Source organism: Pan troglodytes, chromosome 9, assembly GCF_028858775.2.
Source record: "Pan troglodytes isolate AG18354 chromosome 9, NHGRI_mPanTro3-v2.0_pri, whole genome shotgun sequence".
NCBI classification, from domain to species: Eukaryota; Metazoa; Chordata; class Mammalia; order Primates; family Hominidae; genus Pan; species Pan troglodytes.
The window spans coordinates 67,714,478-67,741,946 of record NC_072407.2 but is presented as its reverse complement, the minus strand read 5'-3'; the positions used below and the strand labels follow the sequence as shown (position 1 = coordinate 67,741,946).

Here is a 27,469-nt window from a genome sequence, read left to right as displayed (position 1 = left end):
CTGGGCAACGTGGGGCTGGGAGTACAAGCCGCCAAGATGAGACAGCTTCACTCGGGTGCTCCGTGGGCATCAACCTGGCCGGCCTGAGGGCTGCACACCTTGACGTACGTTTCATGAAAACCAAACATGCAGCCTGTAATCAACTCCTGGACTGTCATGGACACACCCTCATTATTTCATATCATGAGCTGCCCCAGAGTTTGTTAGAAACTGATTTTAATAAGTCACATGATACAAAAGAATGAGAACATTCAAAGAATGAGTAAAATACTGCTTTGTCCCAAAGGACAAGCAGAAAATGTTAAGGCACAATGGATGCTCAGAAAACGTAAGCTGAAGGGAAAACACATCATCTGTGTACTCAGACACACACACTCCAACCCATCACACGAACACACCCTCGCCCGCCCATCAGAGAAGAATTCGCCTGGAATCAGCTGGGGGCGGTGGCTCACGCCTATAATCCCAGCACTTTGGGAGGTTGAGGTGGGCAGATCATGAGGTCAGGAGTTCACGACCAGCCTGACCAACATGGTGAAACCCTATCTCTACTAAAAATACAAAAATCAGCGGGGCCTGGTGGCACGCACCTGTAATCCCAGCTACTCAGGAGGCTGAGGCAGGAGAATCGCTTGAGACAGAGGTTGCAGTGAGCCAAGATGCGCCACTGCACTCCTGCCTGGGCAACAGAGCGAGACTCCGTCTCAAAAAAATAAAAAAAATAAAATCACCTGGAATCAAAGCAGCAGGGACAGCCTGCGCTGGAGCCGCCAGAACAGGCAGGCGGGCAGCTCCGCAAGACCGAGCAACTCCAGGACGGGAGACGAGAACTGGCAGCTGACATGACCCTGTGACCAGGACATTCCAAAAGACTGGGGGCCCTTCCCAGGCCTCTTCTTTCCGCCTATTATTTTAACAAAGTCCATGCTGCCAGAAGGCAAGCCTACCTCAAAACACCTGGCACATTCACAAGCTACCAAAGGGAGGAGGGTGAACAGGCTCTGATACTTGGAGTAGAGGCCCAAGCTTCCTCTCCCACGGTTTTCCACCGGGAACGAAGACAAAGCCAAGCCCTGTGCAGCCACAGGAAGTCCCAGGAAGCACCTGTGAGACCCGCACACCCACCTCGGAGGGTCCCAGGGCTGGGAAAGCCCTCCTTTCAGGGGCTCTCAGCTCATCTGGGACGAGACAGAGCCCCTGCTCCCCGGAGGGCAAGCTGGGACCAGAGAAGCCAAGCACCCATATCAGTCACCTTTCCAAGTGTCCTCGATAAAGAAGAGAGTGTCCCGTGTGGCCCAGGCTTTTCCGGGCACGCGCCAGCCCCCAGAGGAATCCATGGCGCCACCTGGGAAGGAGCGCACAGCAGAGGTTACCCAGGGCACTTCCTGGCGTTGCCCCAGCACAACTCAGATGAACAAAGACCAAACTAAAACCTGAAGACCCAGACACAGGAGGAGAGGTCAGGTCCGGTCAGTCCCCTAGGGGAGCTGCTTGGGCTCCAGGGAGTGCCCACCAGGGGATTTTCAGTTTTTCACAGACTGTGAGTGTGGGTCTGGAGGCCAGGTGGTCCACAGGACAGCCACCTCCCAGCAGTGACATCACCAAAGGCTATCAGAAAGGCATGCTCTTTCTGGTATCTCGTGCCTGCAAAGGAGACCAGAACGAGGGGCACAGGACCCCAGGTAGGGCCCTGCCTGGCTCCCTCCATTCCTGATTCAACCAGGGAGGTGTGGTGGGGGCCCTCACTATGTTTCTGTCCCGGTTCAATCCAGGGAGGCCCCTCCCACCCTCCTCAGAGTGGTGGCCCAGCCTGGTATTGGGGGATGGAGCACCAGCAGGAGGAAGGTGGGAAACTGGTCATCCAAGTCCAGGGGGTGGAGCACTAGCAGGAGGAAGGCGGAGACTGGTCACCCAAGTCCAGGGAAGAGGCCAAAGGCACACACTGGAGCTTCAGGTCCCAAACCTCAATCCTTGGTCCTCTACCACTGGAGCTGCCACTGGGCACTTCAGAACAGGGACACTGCCCATCTTGAGGTGGGCACAAAGGCATGTTTCTAGGTGAGGGTGGCAGCTGCAGCTTGATCGGATGGTCCTGAGAGAGCAGCAGGGCCCAGCGTCCGGGGGAAGGTGGGAAGGGAGGGCAGGCTGCAGAGGAGCCCTACAGGAGGCCCTGGCCAGCTTTGCACAGCCCGGGCATGGCCCCGGGCCCAAAAGTCACTTCTCCGTGGTCTGAGAAACCTGCTGAGGCAGCCCTCCCCACGTGGTGACCCATGAGACTGTTGCAGCCGGCGCCTGCCCCTCAGGAGGACAGTGCCGGGCCAGGGCCCCCAGTCGCCCTCCTCCTGCCGGGTGCAGCGTCCTCAGCCCTGCTCCAGGCTGTCGCCGGGCTGCACCACGGTGTAGCTCCCCTGGCCCAAGGACAGCTGCCGGCTGAAGAAGGATGTGGTGCGCTTCGGCTTCACTCGCCTGATCCCCTTGCCTGCGAGGGAATGGGAGGGCACACTGAGCAGAGGCGCTGTCCCTGTGTGAGGGGGCTCAGGCCCAGGAAGCCAGGTTCTGGCTCCAGCGCGACGGCTCCTTCCAGAGCCTGGTCAGACTGAGCTCCCCTCATCCGAGCCTCAGCTCCCCTCAGCATGCTACAGTATACCCCGAGCAGCGCTCCCTAACACTGCCGACCTAAGGTCATCACAAACAAGGAGGGTCCTTCATAGCCAAGAGAAGCCTGGGGAGACGTGACAACTAAATGCAGTGTGGGGTCCTGGTGGGATCCTGGCACAGAGGGATGTCTGGAAAACACTATGGAAATCTGACTAAGGTAGGCACTTTGGCTAATAATGGCAATACCGGGTCATTAATTAAAACAAAAGTACCATATTGCTGTAAGATGTTAGTTTTTGGGTTTTTTTGGGTTTGTTTTTTGTTTGTTTGTTTTGAGACGGAGTCTCGCTCTGTCGCCCAGGCTGGAGTGCAGTGGCACTATCTCGGCTCACTGCAAGCTCCGCCTCCCAGGTTCACGCCATTCTCCTACCTCAGCCTCCCGAGAAGCTGGGACTACAGGCACCCGCCACGGCGCCCAGCTAATTTTTTGTATTTTTAGTAGAGACGGGGTTTCACCGTGTTAGCCAAGATGGTCTCGATCTCCTGACCTCGTGATCTGCCTGCCTCGGCCTCCCAAAGTGCTGGGATTACAGGCGTGAGCCACTGCGCCCGGCCTTTTGTTTTGTTTTGAGATGGAGTCTTGCTCTGTCACCCAGGCCGCAGTGCAATGGCACGATCTTGGCTCACTGCAACCTCCACCTCCTGGGTTCAAGCGATTCTCCTGCCTCAGCCTCCTGAGTAGCTGGGACTACAGGTGTGCGCCACCACGCACACTAATTTTTGTATTTTTAGTAGAGACGGGGTTTCACCATGCTGGCCAGGATGGTCTCGATCTCTTGACCTCGTGATCCACCCACCTTGGCCTCCAAAAGTGCTGGGATTACAGGCGTGGGCCACTGTGCCTGGCTAATTTTTGTATTTTTGGTAGAGACAGGTTTCACCACATTGGCCAGGCTACTCTCAAACTCCTGACTTCGTGATCCACCTGCCTTGGCCTCCCAAAGTGCTGGGATTACAGGTGTGAGCCACCATGACCCGCCTTTGTGGTTTTTTTTTTGAGACAAGCTGTGTTGCTCAGGCTGGAGTGCAGTGTTACAATCACGGCTCACTGTAGCCTTACCTCCTAAGCCTAGGTGATCCTCCCACTTCAGCATCCCCAATAGCTGGGACTACAGGTGTGAGCCATGGCTAAGGTTTTTTTAGTTTGTGTAGAGACAGGGTCTTGCTCGATTGCCCAGGCTGGTCTCGAACTCCTGGCCTCAGGTGAGCCTCCTGCCTCTGTCTCCCAAAGTACTGAGATTACAGGTGTGAGCCTAGCCAAGACGTTAATTTTTTTTTTTTTTTTTTTTTTTTTTTTTGCGACAGGGTCTCACTCTGTCACCCAGGCTGGACTGCAGTGTTGTGATCCTAACTCACTGAAGCCATAACCCTCTGGGCTCAGGTGATCCTCCCATCTCAGCCTCCCAACTAGCTGGGACTTCAGGCGTGAGCCACCATGCCCTGCTAATCTTTTAAATAGAGATGCGGTCTTGCTATGTTGCACAGGCTGGTCTTGGACTCCTGGACTCAAGCAATCTGCTTGCCTCGGCCTCCCAAAGTGTTGGGATTACAGCCATCTCACCTGGCCAGATTGTTAATTTTAAAAAGTCAAGCAACAGAAGAAAAATGAGCAAAAGAAATCATCAGTAATTCAGGAAGGAAATCTAAATATGATCAAGCACGTAAAAATTTGCAATCGGCTGGGCACGGTGGCTTATTCCTGTAATCCTAGCACTTCAGGAGGCTGAGGCGGACAGATCACCTGAGGTCAGGAGTTTGAGACCAGCCTGGCCAACATGGCGAAACCCTGTCTCTACTAAAGATACAAAAATTAATCGGGCATGGTGGTGGGCACCTGCAATCCCAGCTACTTGCGAGGCTGAGGCAGGGAGAATCACTTGAACCCGGGAGGCAGAGGTTGCAGTGAGCCGAGATCATGCCATTGCACTCCAGCCTGGGCAACAGAGCGAGACTTTCTCAAAAAAAAAAAAAAATTTCCAATCTCATTGTGTTCAAACACCAGCCCAGACAAGTTCCCTTTGGCTCGGAATGATTACACCCATTGTGGGTGAGGGCATGGGAGGCAGACACCATCTTCTCTGCTGGGGAGGGTACACCTGGGCACAACTTCTCTGGAAGGTGGCAGGTATGAAAAGCCTCTTCAAAATCAGCGTATCGGCCAGGCACGGTGCTCACATCTGTAATCCCAGCACTTTGGGAGGCTGAGGTGGGAGGATCATTTGATCCCAGGAGTTTTGAGACCAGTCTGGGCAACATAGTGAGACGCTGCCTTGACAAAGAATTTAAAAATTAGCCAGGAGTGGTGGCTCATGACCTTAGTCCCACCTACTCAGGAGACTGCAGAAGGACTGCTTGAGCACGGGAGGTTGAGGCTGCAGTGAGCCTTGACTAGGCCACTGCACTACAGTCTAGGCACTAGAGTGAAATCCTATTTAAAAAAAAAAAAATCTGCACACTTTTACATTAGCAAGGCCATTTCTAGGAAAGTATCCTGAGGAAACATTTCAGATTCTAAGGAAGGACTTTGCTGTAGGTGTGCTGTTTAGAAGAGCTGAACGCTGAAAACTGTAATGCCCACAAGCAGAGGACTGGGTCAAAATGAGCGTGCAAAAACCATGCCAAGGAATGCCACACAGTGGTCCAAATTACATTGTAGAAAAAGTTTGCTTTTTCTGATTATAAAACTTATTCTAGGGCTGGGCGCAGTGGCTCACGACTGTAATCCCAGCACTTTGGGAGGCCAAGGCGGGCGGATCACCTGAGGTCGGGAGTTGGAGACCAGCCTGACCAACATGAAGAAACTCCGTCTCTACTAAAAATACAAAATTAGCTGGGCGTGGTGGTGCAAGCCTGTAATCCCAGATACTTGGGAGCCTGAGGCAGGAGAATCGCTTGAACCAGGGAGGTGGAGGTTGCGGTGAGCCGATATCGCACCATTTCACTCCAGCCTGGACAACAAGAGTGAAACTCCGTCTCCAAAAAAAAAAAAAAGAAAAAACAATTATTCTAAAAATTACAAGACTATAAAAATGACATGTTCATTGTAACAGATTTACGTGCTCCAAGAAGTACAAAGAAAAAGTCAAAGCTACAGCCGCTGACGGCCACAGCTGGGCCCGCCCTCCTCATGCGCATGGCTGCACACATGCTGTCCTGTTACTCATTTCCTTTTTTTTTTTTTTTTTGAGACAGAGTCTCGCTCTGTCGCCCAGGCTGGAGTGCAGTGGCGCGATCTCCGCTCACTGCAAGCTCCGCCTCCCAGGTTCACGCCATTCTCCCGAGTAGCTGGGACTACAGGCACCCACCACCACGTCTGGCTAATTTTTTTTCTTTTTGTATTTTTAGTAGAGACAGGGTTTCACCGTGTTAGCCAGGATGGTCTCGATCTCCTGACCTCGTGATCTGCCTGCCTCGGCCTCCCAAAGTGCTGGGATTACAGGTGTGAGCCACCGCACCTGGCCTACCATTGCTTTCTTTTTTTTTTTTTTGAGGTGGAGTCTCGCTCTGTCGCCCAGGCTGGAGTGCAGTGGCGCGATCTCGGCTCACTGCAAGCTCCACCTCCCAGGTTCATACCATTCTCCTGCCTCAGCCTCCTGAGTAGCTAGAACTACAGGTGCCTGCCACCAGCCCAGCTAAATTTTTTGTATTTTTTTTCTTTTTTAGTAGAGACAGGGTTTCACCGTGTTAGCCAGGATGGTCTCGATCTCCTGACCTTGTGATCTGCCCACCTTGGCCTCCCAAAGTGCTGGGATTACAGGCGTGAGCCACCACGCCTGGCCATTTCTTTTTACTGAATATTATTTTGTGAACATCTTGCCATGTAAAATGTAGATCTCTGGCCGGGTGCGGTGGCTCACACTGTAATCCCAGCACTTTGGTAGTCCAAGGTGAGCAGATCACTTGAGGTCAGGAGTTTGAGACCAGCCTGGCCAACATGGTGAAACCCCGTGTCTACTAAATATACAAAACTTAGTTGGGCGTGGTAGCTCACCCCTGTAATCCCAGCTACTCGGGAGGCTGAGGCAGGAGAATCACTTGAACCCAGGGTGCGGAGGTTGCAGTGAGCCAAGATCACACCATTGCACTCCAGCCTGGGTGACAGAGCGAGACTCTGTCTCAAAATAAATAAATAAATAAATAAATAAATAAATGTAGATCTTTGTTACTGCATTAAAAAACTTTTTATCATGGAATAATTCTAGATTTCTAGGAAAGCTGTAAAGGTGTAGAGAGTTCCAGAATACCGCCACAACTTCTCCCAATGACAGCATGTTCTGTCACCACATCAGAGCTAAGGAATGAACACTGACACGGTATCTGTTAACTAAAATTCTTTTGGACTTCAATAGTTTTTCCACAAATGTCCTCTCTTCCAGGATCTGACACAAGATGCATTTAGGGTATTCCTTTTTATTATTTATTTATTTATTTATTTATTTGAGACGGAGTTTCGTTCTTGTTGCCCAGGCTGGAGTGCAGTGGCGTGATCTTGGCTCACTGCAACCTCCGCCTCCTGGGTTCAAGCGATTCTCCTGCTTTCAGCCTCCCAAGTAGCTGGGACTACAGGCGACCACCACCACATCCAGCTAATTTTGTATTTTTAGTAGAGAAGAGTTTTCTCCATGTTGGTCAGACTGGTCTTGAACTCCCGACCTCAGGTGATCCACCCGCCTTGGCCTCCCAATGTGCTAGGATTACAGGCGTGAGCCACTGCACCCGGCCAGGGTATTCCTTTTTAAAAACAGGGTCTCGGGCTTGGTGTGGTGTTTCACGCCTGTAATCCCAGCACTTTGGGAGGCCAAGGCAGGTGGATCACGAGGACAGGAAATTGAGACCATCCTGGCTAACACGGTGAAACCCCATCTCTACTAAAAACACAAAAAATTAGGGCCAGGTGCAGTGGCTCACACCTGTAATCCCAGCACTTTGGGAGGCCAAGGCGGATGGACCACAAGGTCAGGAGATCGAGACCATCCTGGCTAACACGGTGAAACCCCGTCTCTACTACAAATACAAAAAAGTAGCCGGGCATGGTGGTGGGCGCCTGTAGTTCCAGCTACTCAGGAGGCTGAGGCAGGAGAATGGCGTGAACCCAGGAGGTGGAGCTTGCAGTGAGCCAAGATCGCGCCCACTGCACTCCAGCCTGGGCGACAGAGTGAGACTCTGTCTCAAAAAAAAAAAAAAAAAAAATTAGCCGGGTGTGGTGGCACACACCTGTAGTCCCAGCTACTCGGGAGGTTGAGGCAGGAGAATCACTAGAACTGGGGAGGCGGAGGTGGCAGTGAGCTGAGATCATGCCACTGCACTCCAGCCTGGGCGACAGAGTGAGACTCCGTCTCAAAAATAATTAACTAATTAATTAATTTAAAAAAAAATATATATATATATATAGGGTCTCATTGTTGTCACCCAGGCTGGAGTGCAGTGGTACAATCGTAGCTCACTGCAAACCTCCAACTCCTGGGCTCAGAGATACTCCTACCTCATCAGCCTCCCAAGAAGGTGAGACTACAGGCATATACCACCGTGCTCAGCTAAGTTTATTTTGTAGAGACAGGGTCTCACTCTGTTGTCCAGGCTGGTCTTGAGCTCCTGGGCTCAAGTGATCCTCTTTGTCTTGGTCTCCCAAAGTACTGGGATTACAGGTGTGAGACACTGCACCCGGCCTGGGTACTGTATTTTTACCAGCTGCACTGAACACCCCAAGATGTGGTCACAGCAGTGATTTACCCAACGCTTTATTTATTTATTTATTTATTTATTTATTTATTTTTGAGACGGAGTCTTGCTCTGTCTCCCAGGCTGGAGTGCAATGATGCAATCTCGGCTCACTGCAACCTCTGCCTGCCGGGTTCAAGCGTTTTTCCTGCCTCAGCCTCCCGAGTAGCTGGGATTACAGGCGCCTGCCATACACCTCGCTACTTTTTTTGTATTTTTAGTAGAGACAGGGTTTCACCATGTTGGCCAGCCTGTTCTTGAACTCCTGACCTCAGGTGATCCTCCTGCCTTGGCCTCCCAAAGTGCTGGGATTACAGGCATGAGCCACCGCGCCCCACCTACCCAACACTTCAGTAACAAATGTTGAGTCGTTTCCCGGATCACATCCTGGACAATGCTGCAGAACGTCTGTGACGCAGCAGTGAGAAGGGACAGGAAAGGCACTATGGCCAAGGCCCGGGCTCGGCCTGCTCACAGCTGTGTCCTGAGATGGAGGCCAGCTCACACTGGGTCTGGAGCTGCTCTGCAATGCCCTGTCCTCAGGAACTCCCCCCGGTGTGTGCACGCGCATGCGTGTTTGTGTGTGCACATGCACAGAAGGGCTGCTCACCGTCCTCCACGTAGTCGATGGTGGAGAGATGCTGGATCCGGCTGGACACCACACTGCCCTGCCTCCGCAGCTTGGGGCGCTGAACAGGAGCCGGTGAGGAGCTGGGGTCCGAGGGCGAGCCAGTCGCACTGTCCTGGGGGCCTGCGGGCTCCGCCGCCTGGCTCAGTTCGATGCAGTACTCAATGAGACTGCTCATCAGTTCGGCCTGGGGAGGAGGGGGCAGTGTGAGGCCTGGCCAGGCCCCCCTTCCATGCCTGTTGCTGAGCCTGAAATGAGCTCTGCTCTCTGGTTGGGGAAGCGGGGAAGGGGACACACATCACTCAGGAGGGAGGGAGCAGGGAGGCAGGGGAGGTGTCCCACTTGGGTGACTGTGAAGGTGAGTCCTGGTGGATGAGGAGGGATCTCCAGATCTGGGAGTTCAGGTGGGAAAGAAAGAACATTCTGGTCAGAAGGCACAGCCCAGGAAGGCTGACTCCATGGGCAGAAGCAGGTGGGGAGGGAGGGGGTAGGGAGCCGGCTGCTGCAGAGAGGACGAAGAGTGGGGAAGCGGGGCGGGGAGGCGGGTGGTGCTGGCTGGGAGGAAAACCTGCAGCCAGGAGGAAGGGGCGCGATGTCACCAGGGCAGGGGCGGGCGGCTCCCTGCCAGCACGTTCTTCAAAAGTGACTCCTACTCAACAGGTGTGAAGCATGAGGCACACTGACAGAAAAGATGCAGCAGCCGGGTGCCAGCGGGCACAGCTGGGCACCAAGGACAGGGCCTTCAGGGGTTTGAGGGAGTCGCAGAGGGTGTTAAGAGGGTGGTACCCCTTAGGACACAGGTATTTCCTGAGTGCCTCCCACGTGCCAAGCACTGCTGCAGGCCTGGGATAAGGTGAGGCCAAGTAGACAGGAATGGCCACCTGTGCTCCTGACTGGTGGGGCTGGGTCAGACGCTGGGAGTGACCCTGCGGAGACTGGCCTGGCTCCTGCCTCTCCACAGGGCAGCTACAATCCCTCTGGGCTGGGCGGGTGGGCACTGCTGCTTGGCCCAGAAGGAAGAGCAGAGGCCTGGTGGGCTCTCCACGCTCCCTGCCCTCAGCTCAGTCCACCCACACTCCTCTCCTCACCAAGTGGACTCCACCAGCCAAAGGGCAGTGGGCTGGCGAGGGGACGGCAGCCGGTGGGGACAGAGTCCTGAGTGCAACCATAACAGGGAAGCCTACTAAGTTTCCTAGAACAAAAACTCCTGCACAGCAACATGCCTCTGAGGCTCAGGAAGCCTGCTGTTCAAATGCAGCCGAAAGAGGAAGCTCTGCTGAACATCTGTCCAAGATAAAACTCAGCAAGCCAGGGTCAGAAAGGAACTTCCTCAACCTGATGAAGCGCATCTCTGAAGAACCCACAGCGAAATCCCACTTATTCAGTGAAAGACAACGTTCTCTCTCAGGCCAGGTGCGTCAGGGACGCCTGCGCACACCTATCCATCCTACACTGGGGGTCAGAAGCACTGTCAGGCAAGGCAAGCAAGAGGCACACAGATTGGAGAGTGAGACCCAGCTGTCCCAACTCACAGACCACATGACTGTCCACATAGAAAGTCCCAGGCCAGGCCAGGTGCCGTGGCTCATGCCTGTAATCCCAGCACTTTGGGAGGCCGAGGCGGGTGGATCACCTGAGGTCAGGAGTTTGAGACCAGCCTGGCCAACATGGTGAAAACCCATCTCTACTAAAAATACAAAAATTAGCTGGGCGTGGTGGCAGGCTCCTGTAATCCCAGCTACTCAGGAGGCTGAGGTGAGAGAATCGCTTTAACCTAGGAGGCGGAGGTTGCAGTGAGCTGAAATCGCGCCATTGCACTCCAGCCTGGGCGACAGAGTGAGACTCTGTCTCAAAAAAAAAAAAAAAAAAGAAAAAAAGAAAAAAGGCAGACACAGGGGCTCATGCCTGTAATCCCAGCACTTTGGGAGGCCAAGGTGGGAGAATCACTTGAGCCCAGGAGTTCAAGATTAGCCTGGGCAACATAGTGAGACCTTGTCTCTACAAATATAATAAAATAAAGTTAGCCTGGCATGGTGGTGCACACCTGTGGCTAGGGATGATAGCTTGAGCCCAGAGGTCAAGGATGCAGTGAGCTATGATTGCGCCACCGCACACCAGCCTCGGTGACAGAGCAAGAGTGTTTCAAAAAAAACAAAAACAATTATATTTCTATATAAGGAAATGATCAATTGGAAATTGAAATTAAAAACAGTGCCATTTACAGTAGCACCAAAAGAAAAAAAAAAAAGAAACGGATAAATCTAACAAAAGATGCAGAAGCTTTGTATGCTGAAAACTATAAAATGTTAATGAAAGAAATCAGAGACAAATAAATGGAGATACAGAAATAAATGGACTGGAAGACTTAAGAGGTCAATGACCTCCGAAGTAATCAATGCAATCTCAATAAAAATCCTAGGTAGCCTTTTTTTGGGGGGTGGATAGGGGAGCATGCTACAAATCAACAAGCTGATTCTAAAACTTCTATGGAAACCATTTTAAAAAGAACAAAGTTCTGGACATCAGACTACCTGATTTCAAGACTTATTATAAAGGTTCAAAAATCAATATATAGTGTGATTATCAGTGAAAGACACACATATATCAGTGGTTTAGAAGAGGGAATCCAGAAACAGACCCACACATGTACAGCCAATTGATTTTCAACAAAGATGTCAGGGCAATTCAATGTCTTTTTTTTTTTTTGAGACAGAGTCTCACTCTGTTGCCTAGGCTGGAGTGCAGTGGCACCATCTCGGCTTACCACAATCTCTGCCTCCCCAGTTCAAGTGATTCTCGTGCCTCAGTCTCCCAAGTAGTAGCTGGGATTACGGGCGTGTGCCACCACACCCGGCCAATTTTTTGTATTTTTAGTAGAGATGGGGGTTTCACCTTGTTGGCCAGGCTGGTCTTGAGCTCCGAGCCTAAAGAGATCCGCCCACTTTGGCTTCCCAAAGTGCTGGGATTACAGGCGTGATCCACCATGCCCGGCCAATTCAATGTCTTTTCAACAAACGACACCGAAACAATTGAGAATCTGTAAACACGAACATGAACATTGACCTGTATATCACACCTGATGTAAAATATCGACTTTGGGATGGCTGGGAGGCTTAAATTTATACAACTTCTACAAGAAAACATGAGAAAATCTTTGTGGTCTTGGGTTAGGCAAAATTTCTTAGGAAACAAAAAGCATAAACCAGTCTCCGTCTCAAAAAAAAAAAAAAAAAGAAAATTGTGAACTTTGAACATAAAGGTGAGAATATCTTGGAGTTCAAAGCCATGAGGCAGGGAGAGGAGTGCCCTCGAGGGGGGCCAGGAAAATGGGGAGCAGCAGGGGAAGCTGGGGGAGGAGGTGGCTGGTGGGGGCGGAAAGAAGCTTCCAGGAGCATGTAGTTAAGCTGAGAAGGGGGAGGGGGCCCTCCTGTGGCAAAGCAGAGGCCGATGGGGCTAGAAGAAGCCCCCAGCATGGGAGGCGCAGGGGTGGGGTCTGGCTGCAAAGGGAGGGGTGAAGGGCACCAAAAGGAAGCCGGAGAGGTGTGGAATGAAGGATCCAGAGAGACCCGAGATGAAAGGAGGAAGGGGTGGGAACAGTCCTGAAAGGGCCCTGTGGGAGGGAGGGGCCTCTGATGTGACCCAAGTGGGAGAGGGAGGGGCAGGGGAGGGAGGCTGGGGAGGGAGGCAGGGGAGGGAGGCTGGGGAGGGAGGCAGGGGAGGGAGGCTGGGGAGGGAGGCTGGGGTGGAGGAGGTGCTCGGTGCTGAGTAAAACACGATGAATGAAGGGGAAAATCAAACACAGGCTTGGAGAGGCCCAACGCTTCCACGCCCACCGCAGGTGACTGTGAATAGGGTCACAACAGCACTGGTCTTGGGGACAGGAGGGGAGGGCGCAGGCTGGTCTCAAAGCACTCAACAAGCCCTCAACAAACAGCTGCCCGAACCCCACAGCTGCCACCACCACCGGCGTGGAGTCTGCAGACCAGGCCTCCTGACCTCCCAGGGCAGCTCCGGGTCAGCAGGACTCAAGGCACCCCTTGTGCCCAGGCCGCTTTCATCCTCAGGCCCAAGGCAGCTTCTCACCTCCTTGCCCGCCAGCCTGGTGCCTCTAATTGTCTGGGACCCAGGGCACCTGGGCCCAGCCTCCCCACCCGTGTGCAGGCACCACCCGCACTACCTGCTTGGAGTAGATCTTGAGGAGCTTGTTGACAGGTGTGCCCTCGCTGTCCCCGTCGAACTCCAGCCACAAGATGGGCTCCTCCTCCTCGGGGGAGGTGTGGTCCCACGACAGCTCCTGGAAGCGCAGGCCCAGCAGGACATGCTGGCCAGCAGGAGACACAGAGCCAGGCTTGACCCCTGGGCAGAGGTCTGCTCCCCACCCCATCCCACTCAGACACCTGGCCAGGGTGTGTGCCTCTCCAAGGCTGAGTCTACATTTGTTCATGTGTTTCTGTAAGGAGAGAGCCTCAGCTTTCATCAGAGCCTGCCAGGGGCTGTGGTCCAGGGAAGCTGAGATCCCCTCTCCCACAACAGTCCCACCAGCAGGCCAAGCCCCTGACAGCGGGGGAGGCACGTGGGGGAGGAGGCAGGTGGGGAAGCGGAGTCTCTTCTATGAGGTCGGGGGTGGCATCTACCATGAGGCTGAGCTGGGCCCTGCCTCCCAGGACACAGATGGCAGCAGGGGCTGGGGTCCCTCTTCCGGGACAACCAGAAGCCAGCCAAAACTCTTCTGCTGGCTTAGGAGCAAATTTCTGCCCAGGGACAGGTAATCTGCCCCACAGGGCTGGCTGCTGATGCGGCTCTCTACCCAGGGCTGGCCACCAAACGCAGAAAGAAGAGGACACGGTCAGCCCAAGAGGGCTCCCGTCGCGGGGTCTTCTGGAGCATCAGGCTGTTCTCCAGCCATCAGCCAGGCAGAGCAGCGGGCCCTGCTGCCCTCCCTCCACTCAGCAGTGAAGTCCCAGCTGCGGCCTCCCCTGCCCCGGCCACCCCACAGCCTAGCATGTTGGGCAAGAGGACCCAGGATCACCCTCAGGGGCTACGAGGACATCCGACGGAGGCAGGGTGCCTCCCAGACAGTCCATCCACCTTGCCCCCAGGCCCCCACAGGCCCAGAGGAACCAGGAAGACCTGAGTCAGGAGCCCCCTCCCATCCTCTCCACCCTGGAGGAGCTGGGGGCAGTACCTTCTCTCTGCTGTCGATGACGTGCACGCCTTCCAGACTGATGGCCACAGAAACTGGCTTGCGCCCACCCCGGTGCAAAAAGCCTTGGGCCGGCTTGTCAACCTCACCGTGGAAGAAGGCACACCTGGGGAGGGGACTGGGGTCAGCCTCCGGCCAGCACCAGAAATGCTGAGGGAGGCTGCTCGAGGCCCCAACCTGGGTTCTGAGAAACTTCTGCTGTTTGGGTGACTGAAACCCGCCCCAGGGAAGGGAGAAACAGAGGTGGGATGAAGGGGAGGCTTCGTAGGGGTGGCAGCATCTGAGCTGGCAGTGTGCGACCGGAGGGAGAAGGGCCTGATGGCACAGAGAAGGGTGGGCACTGCAGGCGGAGGGAAGCGCATGGCCCCAGGTGTGGAGCAAAGCCAGTCATGTGGGTTTGGCACTTGGTCTGGGGGCCAGGGCTGCTGGAGGTGGCCAGGAGAGCCTGCTGACCACTGTCCAGGCGGAGACCTTTCAGCAGCAGGGACCTGCTGGGAAGCACGAGGAGGTGAGGGGAGTGGCTCCAGGGCTCAAAACTGAGAAGAGGCTGGGCGCGGTGGCTCATGCCTGTGATCTCAGCACTTTGGGAGGCCGAGGCAGGCGGGTCATGAGGTCAGGAGATTGAGACCATCCTGGCTAACAGGGTGAAACCCCATCTCTACTAAAAATACAAAAAAAATTAGCCGGGCATGGTGGTGGGCACCTATAATCCCAGCTACTCCGGAGGCTGAGGCAGGAGAATGGCGTGAACCTGGGAGGCGGAGCTCGCAGTGAGCCAAGATCGTGCTACTGCACTCCAGCCTGGGCAACAGAGCGAGACTCCATCTCAAAAAAAAAAAAAAAAAAAAAAAAAACATTGAGAAGAGCTGCCACCTGTCCCTCCTGCAGCCTTGCCTTCTCCTGTCCCTCAGGCTCACCCTTGCCCTCACCACCCACTGAGCCAGAGCCCAAGTTAAACCCCGCTCTCTCCACGCGATGGGATGGGGCTGGAGACCAGCACGGGCCACCTTGAATTCCTGGGGCCGTCCTGCTCCAGCCTCCTCTGGAAGACTTCTGTCCCCCAAGCTCAGCTGATGGCCAGCCCTCCGATTTCACTGAGGAAACCGAAGCAGCCAGGAGAGGGCCACCTGCCGGTCAGCACACATGGGCTGTCACCTCCCCCTCAAAACCACTACAAGACCCGTTGCTTGACCCCATTTTACAGCAGAGTTGTGACAGCTGGTCACACTCACTGTCTCCATCCCTGCTCACGCTCGCCCACCAGGCTGGAGCCCACATCCATTGCCAGCTGCCAGGAGGACAAGCGGGGCATGCGCTAGGAGCTGCTGCAGGTAGAGCCCTCCTGCCTTGCTGGGGGGCCCAGGGCCCCTTCTCACCTGGCCCACACTTGCCTCCCAGCATCTCTCCAGGCTTCAGGTGCCATCCATATGCATAGGATTCGCCAAATACGAGCTCCAGTTCAGACTGCACTAGACACCAGATGCCCACGCGAAGTCGCCAGTGGGGCGTCTAACAAGTATCTCAAAATCAACATGTCCAAAGCAAGCTCCCAGCCAGGCACGGTGGCTCATGCCTATGATCCCAGTGCTGTGGGAGGCTGAGGCGGGAGCATCACTTGACCCCAGGGTTCCAGACCAGCCTGGCCAACAGGCAAAACCCCGTCTCTACAAAAAATACAAAAATTAGGCCAGGCATGGTGGCTCCCAGCACTTTGGGAGGCCGAGGCAGGCGGATCACCTGAGGTGAGGAGTTCAAGATCAGCCTGGCCAACATGGTGAAACCCTATCTCTACTAAAAATACAAAAATTAGCCGTGCATGGTGGTGCATGCCTGTAGTCCCAGCTACTTGGGAGGCTGAGGCAGGAAAATCGCTTGAACCTGGGAGGCAGAGGTTGCAGTGAGCCGAGATCATGGCATTGCACTCCAGCCTGGCAACAAGAGCGATACTCCATCTCAAAAAAAAAAAAAAAAAAAAAAAATTACCCGGGCATGGTGCTGCACACCTGTGGTCCCAGCGACTCAGGAGGCTTGCTTGAGCCCAGGAGGTCGAGCCTGCAGTGAGCCACGACTGTGCCACTGCACTCCAGCCTGAGTGACAGAGCAAGACCCTGTCTCAAAACAAAAACAAAAAACCAAATTCCTAAACTTTCCCTGACCACTCCACAGTGCCGCCCCCAGCTCAGCAGAGGACAACGCCATCTGCCAGGGGCTTAGGCCAGTCCTCTCTGCCTCCTCTCCTTCGCTTCATCCACTGCACATCCATCTGGCAAATCCTGTCACTCTGCCCTCAGAACGTCCTGCATCTGACCATCTCACCTGTTCTGACCACAAGGCCCAAGCCACACCCCATCCTCTGGTCTTCTGGCTGCCGCCTGTGCCCAATGACAGGCTCTCCTAAACCTCTGTGTTCTCGTCTCTCTCCACTAGAACATCAGCTTCATCAGGCAGGGGCACGGTGTCTCTGGCTCAGGGGGACCTCCAGTGCCCAGGGAGCGCGCGTGCAGTAGGTGCACAGAGATGTTTGTTAGACAACAATTGCGTGACAGAGACAGCTGGCTGAAGGCGAGGTCGGCTGGGCCAGTGACGAGGTGACTGTGCCAGGTAGAAGGAGAGGACCCATCCAAGGTGTCCCAGCCCCTGACAGGAGGAAGGGGAGGACAGGTGCCCAGCTTGGAACGGTGGGGCCTGAGGTGCTCGTGACAAGACACCACTTCATGGGGACACAGCTCAGCTGGAGCAGAGGTGGGCTCACTGGCAGCTGTGCTAGCAAAGCCCAAGAACAGCCTGTGGAGGGGGTGGGGGACTGCGGGGCTGTGGCTCTTACCCATAAAAGGGCAGCTCGTGGCACTTGAGGAGATAGGCGCGGTAGTGGGTGCCCAGGGCGGCCTCGCACCCGCCATCGCTGCTGACCTCCTGCACCTGGCGGTAGGCGTTCAGCAGGCCCTGCTCGCCCGGCCCGGCCCTGGCCCCACGGCCCCGGAGGGCAGCAAAGAGACTCTGGCCCCGCTTACAGAGGTGGGCAGGGAGGAAGGAGTCCAGCTTCTCCCTGTGGAGGAAGGAAGACAGGTGCTAGCGGCCCAACCAGAGGTGCCAGGCTCAAGGGGGAGGGCGAGGGAAGCAAGGCTGCCTGGAGGAAGCAGACACACATCTACTTCCACGTCAGAGGCTGGGTAAGGAGCCCACGAGGGGAGACCCAGGCACCAGACAGAGGGGGTTCAGTTCTCAGCCCCTCTCCGAAGGGCAGACTCCAGGGCCAGCCTGTCTGCTTCTGCCGAGAGCAGCTGTACAGCTGGTGAGAGGCACCTCCTGTCCTGCGCCTGCTTCCTTTGCAGAGTGGGGATGGTGACACCCCCATCTGTCCCAGGTGAGCTCCCCCGGCCCTAAAACTTGACAAGCTCTCCAGGTGCAGGCCAAGGATTGTGATGGGGCTCCCTATGAGGCCCACCTGGGGCTGTCCCTCTGCCCGTCTGACCCGGGGTCACCGTCTGAAGCCAAAGGCTCATCCTGCGGCTCCAGATGCCTGCATCTCCATCCAGGAACAGGAACCCGGGCCCCACCTTCCTGCACTTCCCACCAGTCCTGCCTGAGCCGGCAGCCTCTGCACTGCAGCCCCATGTGCACCAAGGGCCCCCATGGGGCCTGGTCCTGTCACCCAACCCTTCCTGCCTCCTGCCTGGTTGGTTACCACGTGTCCACCCAGGAAACTCATAGGAGCCGAAGGGAAAGACACAGGGAGTCACCAGGCCCCTCTTCACCCCCAGAAGGGAAGGAACCCACCACCCTGAGCACCCGCAGTGTGCCCGGCACTGCAGAGGTCCCTGACCCCCACCTGCGAAAGCACACAGACACACAGGGCAGCCAGACGAGTGAAGGAGGCCCAGGAGATGGGCCCAGGTCTGCAGCTCACAGCAGAGGTGAGAGGCTGAGGGAAGGTCTGGAGGCCGAACAAAGAGCCCCCACCTGCCTAGAATCAGACTGCAGCAGGAGGGTTTCAGAGCAACATCTGTGTCACCAAGTCAGGACTGTTGGGATTTCTGAACTGGTGGAACTTTTATAACCAAAACTGGTGCAGGGGTTTTAATGCTCTCAATGCTTTGTTCTGCCAGATAAAAACGTGAAAACGCCAACCTACAACTAGCACAGGCTCACAAAAGAAAGGGCATCTCCCCCGCCCCACATGAAGCAGGAGAGGCCCTGGCATACCCACAGTTGGTTCCCCGCCTCAGGCAGCGGGTACTCTGTGGGCTGTGGACCAGCCATCAGATAAGCTGCAGTTGGAGCGCTCAGTCCTTTTTTTTCTTTTTTGAGACGGAGTTTCACTCTTGTTGCCCAGGCTAGAGTGCAATGGCTCGATCTCGGCTCACTGCAACCTCCATCTCCCAAGTTCAAGCAATTCTCCTGCCTCAGCCTCCCGAGTAGCTGGGATTACAGGCATGCACCACCTTGCCCAGATAATTTTGTATTTTTAGTAGAGACGGGGTTTCTCCACGTTGACGCTGGTCTTGAACTCCTGAGCTCAGGTGATCTGCCCGCCTTGGCCTCCCAAAGTGTTGGGATTACAGGCGTGAGCCACCGCACCCGGCATTTTTTTTTTTTTTTTTTTTAGACAGAGTCTCACTCTGTCACCCAGACTGGAGTGCAGTGACATGCCCTTGGCTCACTGCAACCTCCACCTCCCAGGTTCAAGTGATTCTCCTGCCTCAGCCTCCCAAACGGCTGGGATTACAGGTGTGCGCCACCACACCCGGCTACTTATTGTGTTTTTAGTAGAGATGGGGTTTCACCATGTTGGCCAGGCTGGTCTCATACTCCTGACCTTAAGCGATTTGCCTGCCTTGACCTCCCAAAGTGTTGGGATTACAGGCCTGGGCCACCGTGTCCGGCCCCTTCACTGGAATTATTTCTAAACCTCGGGATAATCCTCCATGGAGACCAGAGACCGGCCTGGGCTTTGGCAGGGCAGACTCAATCCTCGCCACCCAAGGCCCTGCTAATTTACACAGCAGAGAACTCGGCTCCTGGAGAGGGCTGGGAGGTGGACAGCCAGCTTGCCGACCGCCTGGGGAACACCCCAGGAGTCTGGAACTAAGCTGGCCTGTTACTGGTGACAAAGGGTCAGTATCTGGGTGGTCCCTGGCTGTGACTCCAAAAGCCCAGCTCCTCTGACCCTGGCCGGCAGGAGGCAGGGCTCCAGATTCTTCTCCCAGACTTCACTTCACCTGAGGCTCCAGCCCAGGGCAGGTGAGGAAAAGGAGGCTGAGGGGCGGAACAACTGCCCAGGGCCAGAGTGAGCCTGCGGGGCTGAGGCCTCCTGACTCCAGGACCCTGCCCCCACCTTGCGAGACTGAAGACTGCTTGTAAGTTTCATTCCAAGGACAAACTCCCCCACCCAGCGCCCCCGCCTCAAGTCACACAGGCCCTCACCTCAGGTCGCAGGCTGCCGGGTGGCCGGGCTGGTAGGGCCCAAGCTGCACGCGGCACACCAGGGCGCCCAGAGCCTCGCAGTCCTCCACGTCGCACGGGTACCGTGCAGCCAGCACGTTGCCCTTGGCCTCCTCATAGAGCAGCCGCAGGACCTCCTCATCATGGATCTGCAGGTGGGTGTGGCAGGGACAGCCGCTCAGCTGGGCTGGGGCAGGGAGAGCTGCTCAGTTGGGCTGGGGCAAGGTGCGAATGTCCAGGGGTCTAGGGACAGGGAGGCTGGGCACAAGGGGCCAGGCCTGGTGGGGCCACCAGGGCTCCTGCCTCACCTGGAGCTCCCGCCGCTTTGGGAAGAACACGTTCCTTCGGAACTGCAGGAAAGGCTCATCTGGGGAGAGAGGCTGGGTCACTGCCGGGCATCCCCACTCTGCTTAGCCCTCCCCTCTCCCGATTGGCGCAGGCCCCGGCCACCAACCTCACCCACCAGGGCTGAGAAAACCGGAGGGCCGTGCAGAGGGTGGAGTGTGCAGCTCATCCCAACGTGCCCCGGCGGCTCCCAGCCCATCCCCCAATGGGGCTTCACTCAGGGACCCCTTCCTCCCCTGCCAGGGGTGGCTGACGGAGCCTGGGGGAGACGCAGGCCCTGCCCCTCAGCCAGGGCAGCTCCTTGCTGGCAGGGCCCTGGCTGGGCTGGGAGCCAGAGATGCAGACTCAGGTGGTCCCGAGGCAAGGACAGACAGGCAGCAGCACTGACCCATGGCCACGTCATCGTCCGGGGCACTGGTGAAGCGCAGCAGCAGCTCCGGCCACTGGCGTCCCAGCTTGTAGGGCTGGTGCTTGGGTTTCAGCTGCACCTCTGCAGGACGAGATGGGGAGTGGCCCATGTAGCCTCCGGCCAGTCCAGCGGCTGCCCTTCCACCTATCACACCGCACAGCATGACGACAGTCGCAACCAATAGTAACTGAGCAGGCGCCAAGGGTCCAGAGCCATTTACTCTGCAATAACCCTATCCCCCATTTCACCCATAGAGCAAATCAGCCTCAGAGAGGCCAAGTTCCTTGTCCACAGTCACACAGCAAGCGACGGGGGTCTGGCTCCAGGCAGAGCCAGCCACTAAGTGTTCACTGCAGCCCCACGGCAAGCTGAAACTGGAGACTGGCCGATGGAAGGTGCTGGGGCACAAAGGAACCCTCAGTGCCATCAGGAAGCAGAACTGGAAATTGACAACTGGGGCCCAGAGGCCCGAGGGGCTGCCTTGCCCCCCCACTGGCAGAGCCTGGGACTCCCCGTCGTCACTGCCCACCTCCGACACCTCTGAGGAGCTCCAGCTGACCTTCCATCCTGCAAGCTCTGCACCTCCGTGGCCCACACGCAACCCAGCTCCTGCCTGGCCCTCCCACCTTATCTCCTCTCTCACTGCCTCTCCCACTCTGCTCCTGCCACCTTGGCCTTCTTAAATCTCCTTAAATCATCCCCAGCTTGCTTGTGCCAGGGCCTCTGCGCTTGCTGTTCTTCTTTTCCTGGACTCCTTTGCCCCAGATCCTCCCGTGGCTGGCTGATTCAGGTCTAAGTTCAAGGGCCACCTTCCCTGGACCCCTAATTAAGGCAGCACCTCCTCAAAATTTTCCATCATCCCAATGGCACCACATCTGTTTGCCTTCACAGGCTGATCACTACCTGACATTCCTCGCTGCTGCCACCCACAGGGGCTGCAGAATTGTCCACCGTTGTATCCCTGGGGCGCAGTGACCTCGCCAGGGGTTGGCAGAATGACCAAGTGCAGCAGTCCAGCCCCTCAAACTCCAGGCTGCCCCACGCCACCACTGCTCTGGACCCAGGACTCAATGCCTCAGGCCAGGAGGGACAAAGCCTTTCAGCTCACACACCAGCGCCCACCAAAAAACAGTGGCCACCGGGTTCTCTGCCTTTGAGAGGTGTGAGGCCACTTCCAAGTTCATCCAGAGATGTACGGGGATGTCCGTCACCGGGGTGCAGGAGCCAGCGCTTGCTCCAAGCTTCCCGAGCGCTGCCTGATCCACATCTCCCTGCTCTACCCTTAGGCAGTCCCCACTGATGGCCAATCGCCCCTCCTGCTGGCCTGAGGCCAGGGGTCCTTGTCTCTGCTCTTTGGGCCATCTGGGCCTTCCACCTGGAAGAGCAGCCACAGCTCCACACGGGCCCCCTTGCCCACAGCCCTTCCACCCACCCCTGCATCCAGCCTCTGCAGCCCTTTCTCGTCCCAACATTTCTGGTCCAGATTTCCCAGAGGCCCCACAGCCCTCCTTTACAACCTAGACCCTGGGCCCCACCCATCTGTCACCACCTCCAGTAGGGAAACACCATTTACCCCCAATAGTCGCCTCCCCACTCCCTCCAGAAAGGGCTCCATTAACTCCCCTCACTTGGCCACTGAGCCCCTCATGGGGTCCTCATGCTCTCTCTGTCTGGGAACTCAAAGGGCTGGAGGACATGGAGATCACCCACTTTACAGCAGGGAAACTGAAGCTGGGGAAGGCACAGTGCCTGAGGCCACATGGGGCTACTGGCTAAACCAGGAACAGAGCTCTGCTTCCTAAACCCCCCTTTACCATCCTTTAGGCTCTAAAATTCCAATGGTGGCCGGGCGTGGTGGTTCATGTCTGTAATCCCAGCACTTTGGGAGGCTGAGGCGGGTGGATCACTTGAGGTCAGAAGCTCGAGACCAGCCTGCTCAACGTGGGAAAACCCCGTCTCTACTAAAAATACAAAAATTAGCCAGGCGTGGTGTCGCTTGCTTGTAATCCCAGCTACTCGGGAGGCTGAGGCAGAAGAATCGCTTGAACCCAGGAGGCGGAGGTTGCAGTGAGCCGGGATTGCACCACTGCACTCCAACCTGGGCAACAGAGTGAGACTCTGTCTCAAAAAAATAAAAAATAAATAAAATTAAGTTAAATTAAGTTCCACCAGGGTCTTCCCTCCTGTATTCCCAGCATCTAGAATACCACGTGGCCTGAGAGAGGCTTTGCACGTCCTTGTGGAACAAGCACAGTAACTGACAAGATGGGGCCTAGGGACACCCTGGAGACAACGATGTCCTTCCTGCTGCCTACAGCCCAGCCCTGACCAGCCTTAACCCCAAGCCCCAGCAGCTCAAAAGACTCCTTCCTGTCTTCAGAACTCCCGCAGTCCCAGACACTTCCAGATGGGGCCTTCCTGCCTGGAGGCTGTTATCCAAAAGGGACGGAAGGGCCCTGGAGCCCTGTTCCATGCAGAGTGACAACGACATTGAGAAGGCTAAGCCCTGCCAAAACATCCGGCATGAAGGGCAGCTCCAGAAGACGGCGCCCCTCCCTGCCCTTGCAGGGCACTCACGGCCCTGGGGCATCTGTCACCGGTTCACCCCATCAGGGGGTACAGGGGTCGGGGGAAAAGGGTTCTGGGGGGGCCCAAGTCACAGCTGAAGTGGCTTTTCAGCCTCCCTGAACCCAGCCTGGGAACAGAGTGGGTGCTGACTTTGTGCTGGGGTCTTCTGCCACCATCCTCCTGTGTGGGCCGGGCAACAAAGCAGCCCATTCACGGCCTCCGGCCGTGGGAGAGCCGGAATGTGGTGAGGAGGGAGTGGAGACGGAGGAGGTGAGAGGAGGAGGCAGGCTGCCCAGCAGGCTCTGGGAGCTTCCCGAGGTAAGGCAGGGGCCAACCCATGCAGAACTGTACCCCCAGCTTTCAGACACAAACCAAGGGGCCCACAGTCCTGACTCGAGGCCCGGAGGTGAAAGAGAGGTGACCAGGCTGGGCATGAGGTGGCCGAGGAGCCGGGGCAGCAGGAAGAGGGTGGGCGAGCACCTCCCAGCAGCAGCTGAGCAGGAAGCTTCTACTGGCAGGGGGGAGGGGGTGGAGAGAAGGATGAGGGTGGGGAGCAGGGGTGCCAAATGTTCCCTCTCCCCCAACCAGCAGCCTCAGGAGAAGACATAACTGCTGGGGGCCCCTTGGGCCTAACCCAGGCTGTCCTACGCACTCCCTCAATGGGACTGGTCACCCTCTTCTTGCCTGCATTCCTCTATAACGAAGGGAATGTGTAAGCTAAGAAAACTCGCCCGGCCCATGGCACCGATTTACTAAACAACATGGGGCAGCCTCTCCCTTGGCCCCCTCCTGTGCGAACCAGCAGGCTCAGAGACCCTGTTCACTGAGGGACCCTGAGCTGAGTGTCTAGAGAGCCACCGCCCTTAAGTCCCTCCATCTTGCAATTTCAGCTTGAAAGGGCAGGATGTGGGTGGTCACGAGGCCAGCCAGGCAGGGCTGGAGGCTGAAGACCCCCCTCCCAGAGAAGTCAAGTCTCTACTCTTCCCACCCTCACTAAGAGCCTCAGGGTCAGAGGGGCCTACTTCCTGAGCCATGTCCCTTCTCCTCCCTGTCCCCAAGGAACAGGAACAGTTCAAAGAGGCCGACCGGGAAGCCACTCAGGCCTGGGTCTGTCTTGCTCCTGCCACACAGTGGTCTCACCACCCTAACTACAACTTCCATCTGCAAGACTGGCCTAGGCCTGAGGACAAGGTGAAATCATGGTTCCCAAACACCACCCAGGTTGTGGCAAAGGTTATGCTCGGCAGACAAGGCCCCCTTCCTCCCTCCCTCCTGCGGTACTGTTCCTGGACCACCCAGTCCCAGCACGACCTGGGGGGCAGGCGTGTCCACTCCTCCACCACCAGCAGAAAGACAGACAGCAGGGCCAGGAGCGGGGGCCTTCTCAGGGCTCTAGGTGCTCAGACAGGTGGACAGCTCAGGATAAACCCAAGTCCCACCTTTCCCCATGGGCAGTGGCCAGCGGCTCCCCAGCGGCTCCAAACACTGCCCCCTCCCTCCTGTACTGGTCAGTGCCCTTCCAACCCTCCAGCCTGGGCTCCTCACTGCCAAGCCTTACCCAGCAGAGGGGAGACCAGCCAGAGCGCGAAGACATCCAGGGCGATGTCTGGAAGCTGCAGGACCTCGCGGACAGCGCGGTGCAGCTCATGGGCACTGAGCGAGGGCAGGTTCTCCACAGCCAGGGGCACCACCGTGTCATCCGCTAGGTATACCAGCACGTCAGCCGCTGTGATGGAGACCAGGCAGGCTCAGCTGAGGCCTCTGCCTGGCACAGCCAGGCCAGGCCAACCAGGCACCCTCTACCACCCACTGGGGCTGGAGCCCCCACCCTACACCCCTCAGGGGTGACCAGGGCTACGCTCCTGAGACAGAGTCCTCGCCAGAGGCAGAGCCCCAGCAGCCCCAAAAGACCCTATCACGAGTGCTATCTATTAGTGCTTCCTTGACACCCTCAAACCACCCAGAAACCCAGTAACTCCTGCCTAGAGACCAGCCCCACCGCAATCCCCCAAGATTCAAATTAAGCCTGGCCATTGCAAACCTGCCCCTCACCACCATAGCTGCCCCAAGGATTCAGCTGTTCTTCTGCCCTGAACAAGAACATGCCACAGATGTGAAACTACAGCACAGAGAGGCTGAAACCACAGCATAGAGAGGCTGAAACCATCCTGAGGCTATGGCAGTTAGTCTGGCTGGCTGGCAGGAGCGAGAGCTGGTAACCCGCTGCTGTCCTTAGGCAAGTCTCTCTCTGACTGAGGCTAAGATGCCAAGAGAGGATTCTTTAGGTCACCCAGGTTAAAGCAAGTTCCAGGTCTCAGCTTCCTTGGGACTCTTTAAGTCTGAGGACTCTTTAAGCCTCAGGAGTCAATACGAAGCAGGCTAGGGAAGAACAGCCCAAATAGCTGAGAGTTCCCTTGTGACAACTTGTGGGTTCCAGAGCCAAATGGAGACACCTGGAAGAGCAACCAGATTCAAATCCCCATCCCTGAGACTGCAGGCATGGTGAAGGAACACTGGAGTTTGGGGCCGACATACTCGGGTTCCCATCCTTGCCTGGTCGCTGGCCAACTTCAGCGAGTCAATTTAAGTTGTCAGTTGCCTCATCTGTAAAAGTAGAGCTAATACTCCTCCCTCCAAGAGTGTGTGGAAGGGAAGGGCACGGTTTCTCATCTACACAAGAGAAGGTGCTCCTTGGACCCCCAGTCTGTTATGCTCCAGCAGCTACTCTCAGAGATCACAAAATCACTTCGAGGAGGCTCAGGTTCAGATCTACTTCTCAGGCAAGAACTGAGGCACCAGAAGCTGCAGTATGTAATCACCTGGAGAGCTTCCACAGCCTGCCTGGGACTTAACCTCCCTAGGGCCCAGTTTCCTCCCTATCAAATGAAGATCATGATATGATCCCTGTTTTTTTTTTTTTTTTTTTTGAGACGGAGTTTCACCCTCATTGCCCAGGCTGGAGTGCAATGGTGCGAGCTCAGCTCACCGCAACCTCCGCCTCTCAGGTTCAAGTCATTCTCCTGCCTCAGCCTCCTGAGTAGCTGGGATTACAGGCATGTGCCACCACGCCCAGCTAATTTGCATTTTTAGTAGAGACAGGGGTTTCTCCATGTTGGTCAGGCTGCTCTTGGAACTCTCAACTTCAAGTGATCCGCCCGCCTCGGCCTCCCAAAGTGCTGGGATTACAGGTGTGAGCTACTATGCCCAGCCTGATCCCTGCTTTCAAAAGGTTGTTTGGGAGAAAGAAAGGACACAGCCGGGTGCGGTGGCTCACGCCTGTAATCCCAGCACTTTGAGAGGCTGAGGCAGGCAGATCACGAGGTCAGGAGATCGAGACCATCCTGGCTAACACGATGAAACCCCGTCTCTACTAAAAATACAAAAAATTAGCCAGGCGTGGTGGCGGGCACCTGTAGTCCCAGCTACTCAGGAGGCTGAGGCAGGAGAATGGCGTGAACCCCGAAGGCGGGGCTTGCAGTGAGCTGAGATCGCACCACTGCACTCCAGCCTGGGCGACAGAGGGAGACTCTGTCAAAGAAAGAAAGAAAGGAAAGAAAGAAAAAAAGAAATGACACAAAGAAAGTGAACGTGTCACTTTCTTTTTTGTCTATGTTGCCCAGGCTGGTCTCGAACTCCTGGGCACATGTGGTCTGCCCACCTTGGCCTCCCAAAGTTCTGGGATTACAGGCGTGAACCACATCAGCCTTCACTTTTCATTCATATAATCTCATTTGAATTTCACAGCTATGTTAAACAAGCTCATTTTACAAATGAGAGCGAGGACCCAACCTGGCCAGTAAACTAGTGACAAAGCCTCTGACTTCTGTGAGTTTTCCACATCTGAATGTACCTTATTATTTCTTAGTCGATACATAAATTATCTTTAATGAAAAAGAAGACAAGCCAGAGCTACTTCTCCAGGGCTGGGGTCCCAGGAGGGTGTGGAAGAGGAGATGCGGGCGGGACCCACCTCGGGCTCCCACGGAGGACACGCTGCTTCGGTGGGATCGCTCAGCGGGGCCGGGCTGCCCGGCACTGCCTTCCGTCCCGTCCATCTGCAAAGGCAAAGAGGAACAGCAGTTACCGGGAGCCAGGGATGGGGGGCTGGAGGTCTCCTCAAGCTCTCGGTGAGTACGGTAAGGGATCCCAGGCTGGGTCCGCAAGGTTGAGCGGCGCTGCCTGGAGGGGCCAAGAGTGCAGACCGGGCGCTGGTGGGAGGGGTGCGGGTTGCTACGGTCAAGAACGGGGGTCGACCCGGATGCCCAGGCAGGGCAAGGCGCACCCCCAGCCGGGGACGGAGGCCCGGGCCAGACGTCGCTGTGCTCTCACCTCGCAGGGTCGCAGAGCCCGCCACCTGAGAGGCAAGGCTCCTGCCTGGAATCCTGCCCCGCCGCCAAGCCCGCCACCGCCCGCACTCGGGGTCCCGCTAAGGACGCAGCTGACCGGGAAGCGACGCGGAAGCCGCGGCGGGAGGAAGCGCGGCGCCTGAGGCCCCGCC

General features: G+C 56.2%; 1 protein-coding gene across 8 annotated transcripts; it reads right to left on the bottom strand.

Moving 5' to 3' along the window:
- Positions 1 to 199: 199 nt before the first annotated feature.
- FRMD8 (FERM domain containing 8) lies at positions 200 to 27,469 on the bottom strand. Of its 8 annotated transcripts, none has more exons than XM_016921241.4 (11): positions 27,301 to 27,469; positions 26,942 to 27,026; positions 24,530 to 24,697; positions 20,383 to 20,484; positions 19,958 to 20,016; positions 19,632 to 19,798; positions 17,032 to 17,253; positions 14,190 to 14,313; positions 13,182 to 13,325; positions 8,987 to 9,191; positions 200 to 2,479 (listed from the first exon to the last, which is right to left on the bottom strand). In XM_016921241.4, the coding sequence occupies exons 2-11, from the start codon at positions 27,024 to 27,026 to the stop codon at positions 2,361 to 2,363; spliced, it is 1,395 nt and encodes a 464-aa protein (XP_016776730.1). In that variant the 5' UTR covers positions 27,301 to 27,469; the 3' UTR covers positions 200 to 2,360. The 8 variants fall into 8 exon arrangements, with proteins under 8 accessions (XP_016776730.1, XP_063639139.1, XP_016776729.1 ...); XM_063783069.1 differs by having other exon boundaries at positions 200 to 1,345; XM_016921240.4 differs by having other exon boundaries at positions 20,383 to 20,547; positions 27,301 to 27,455.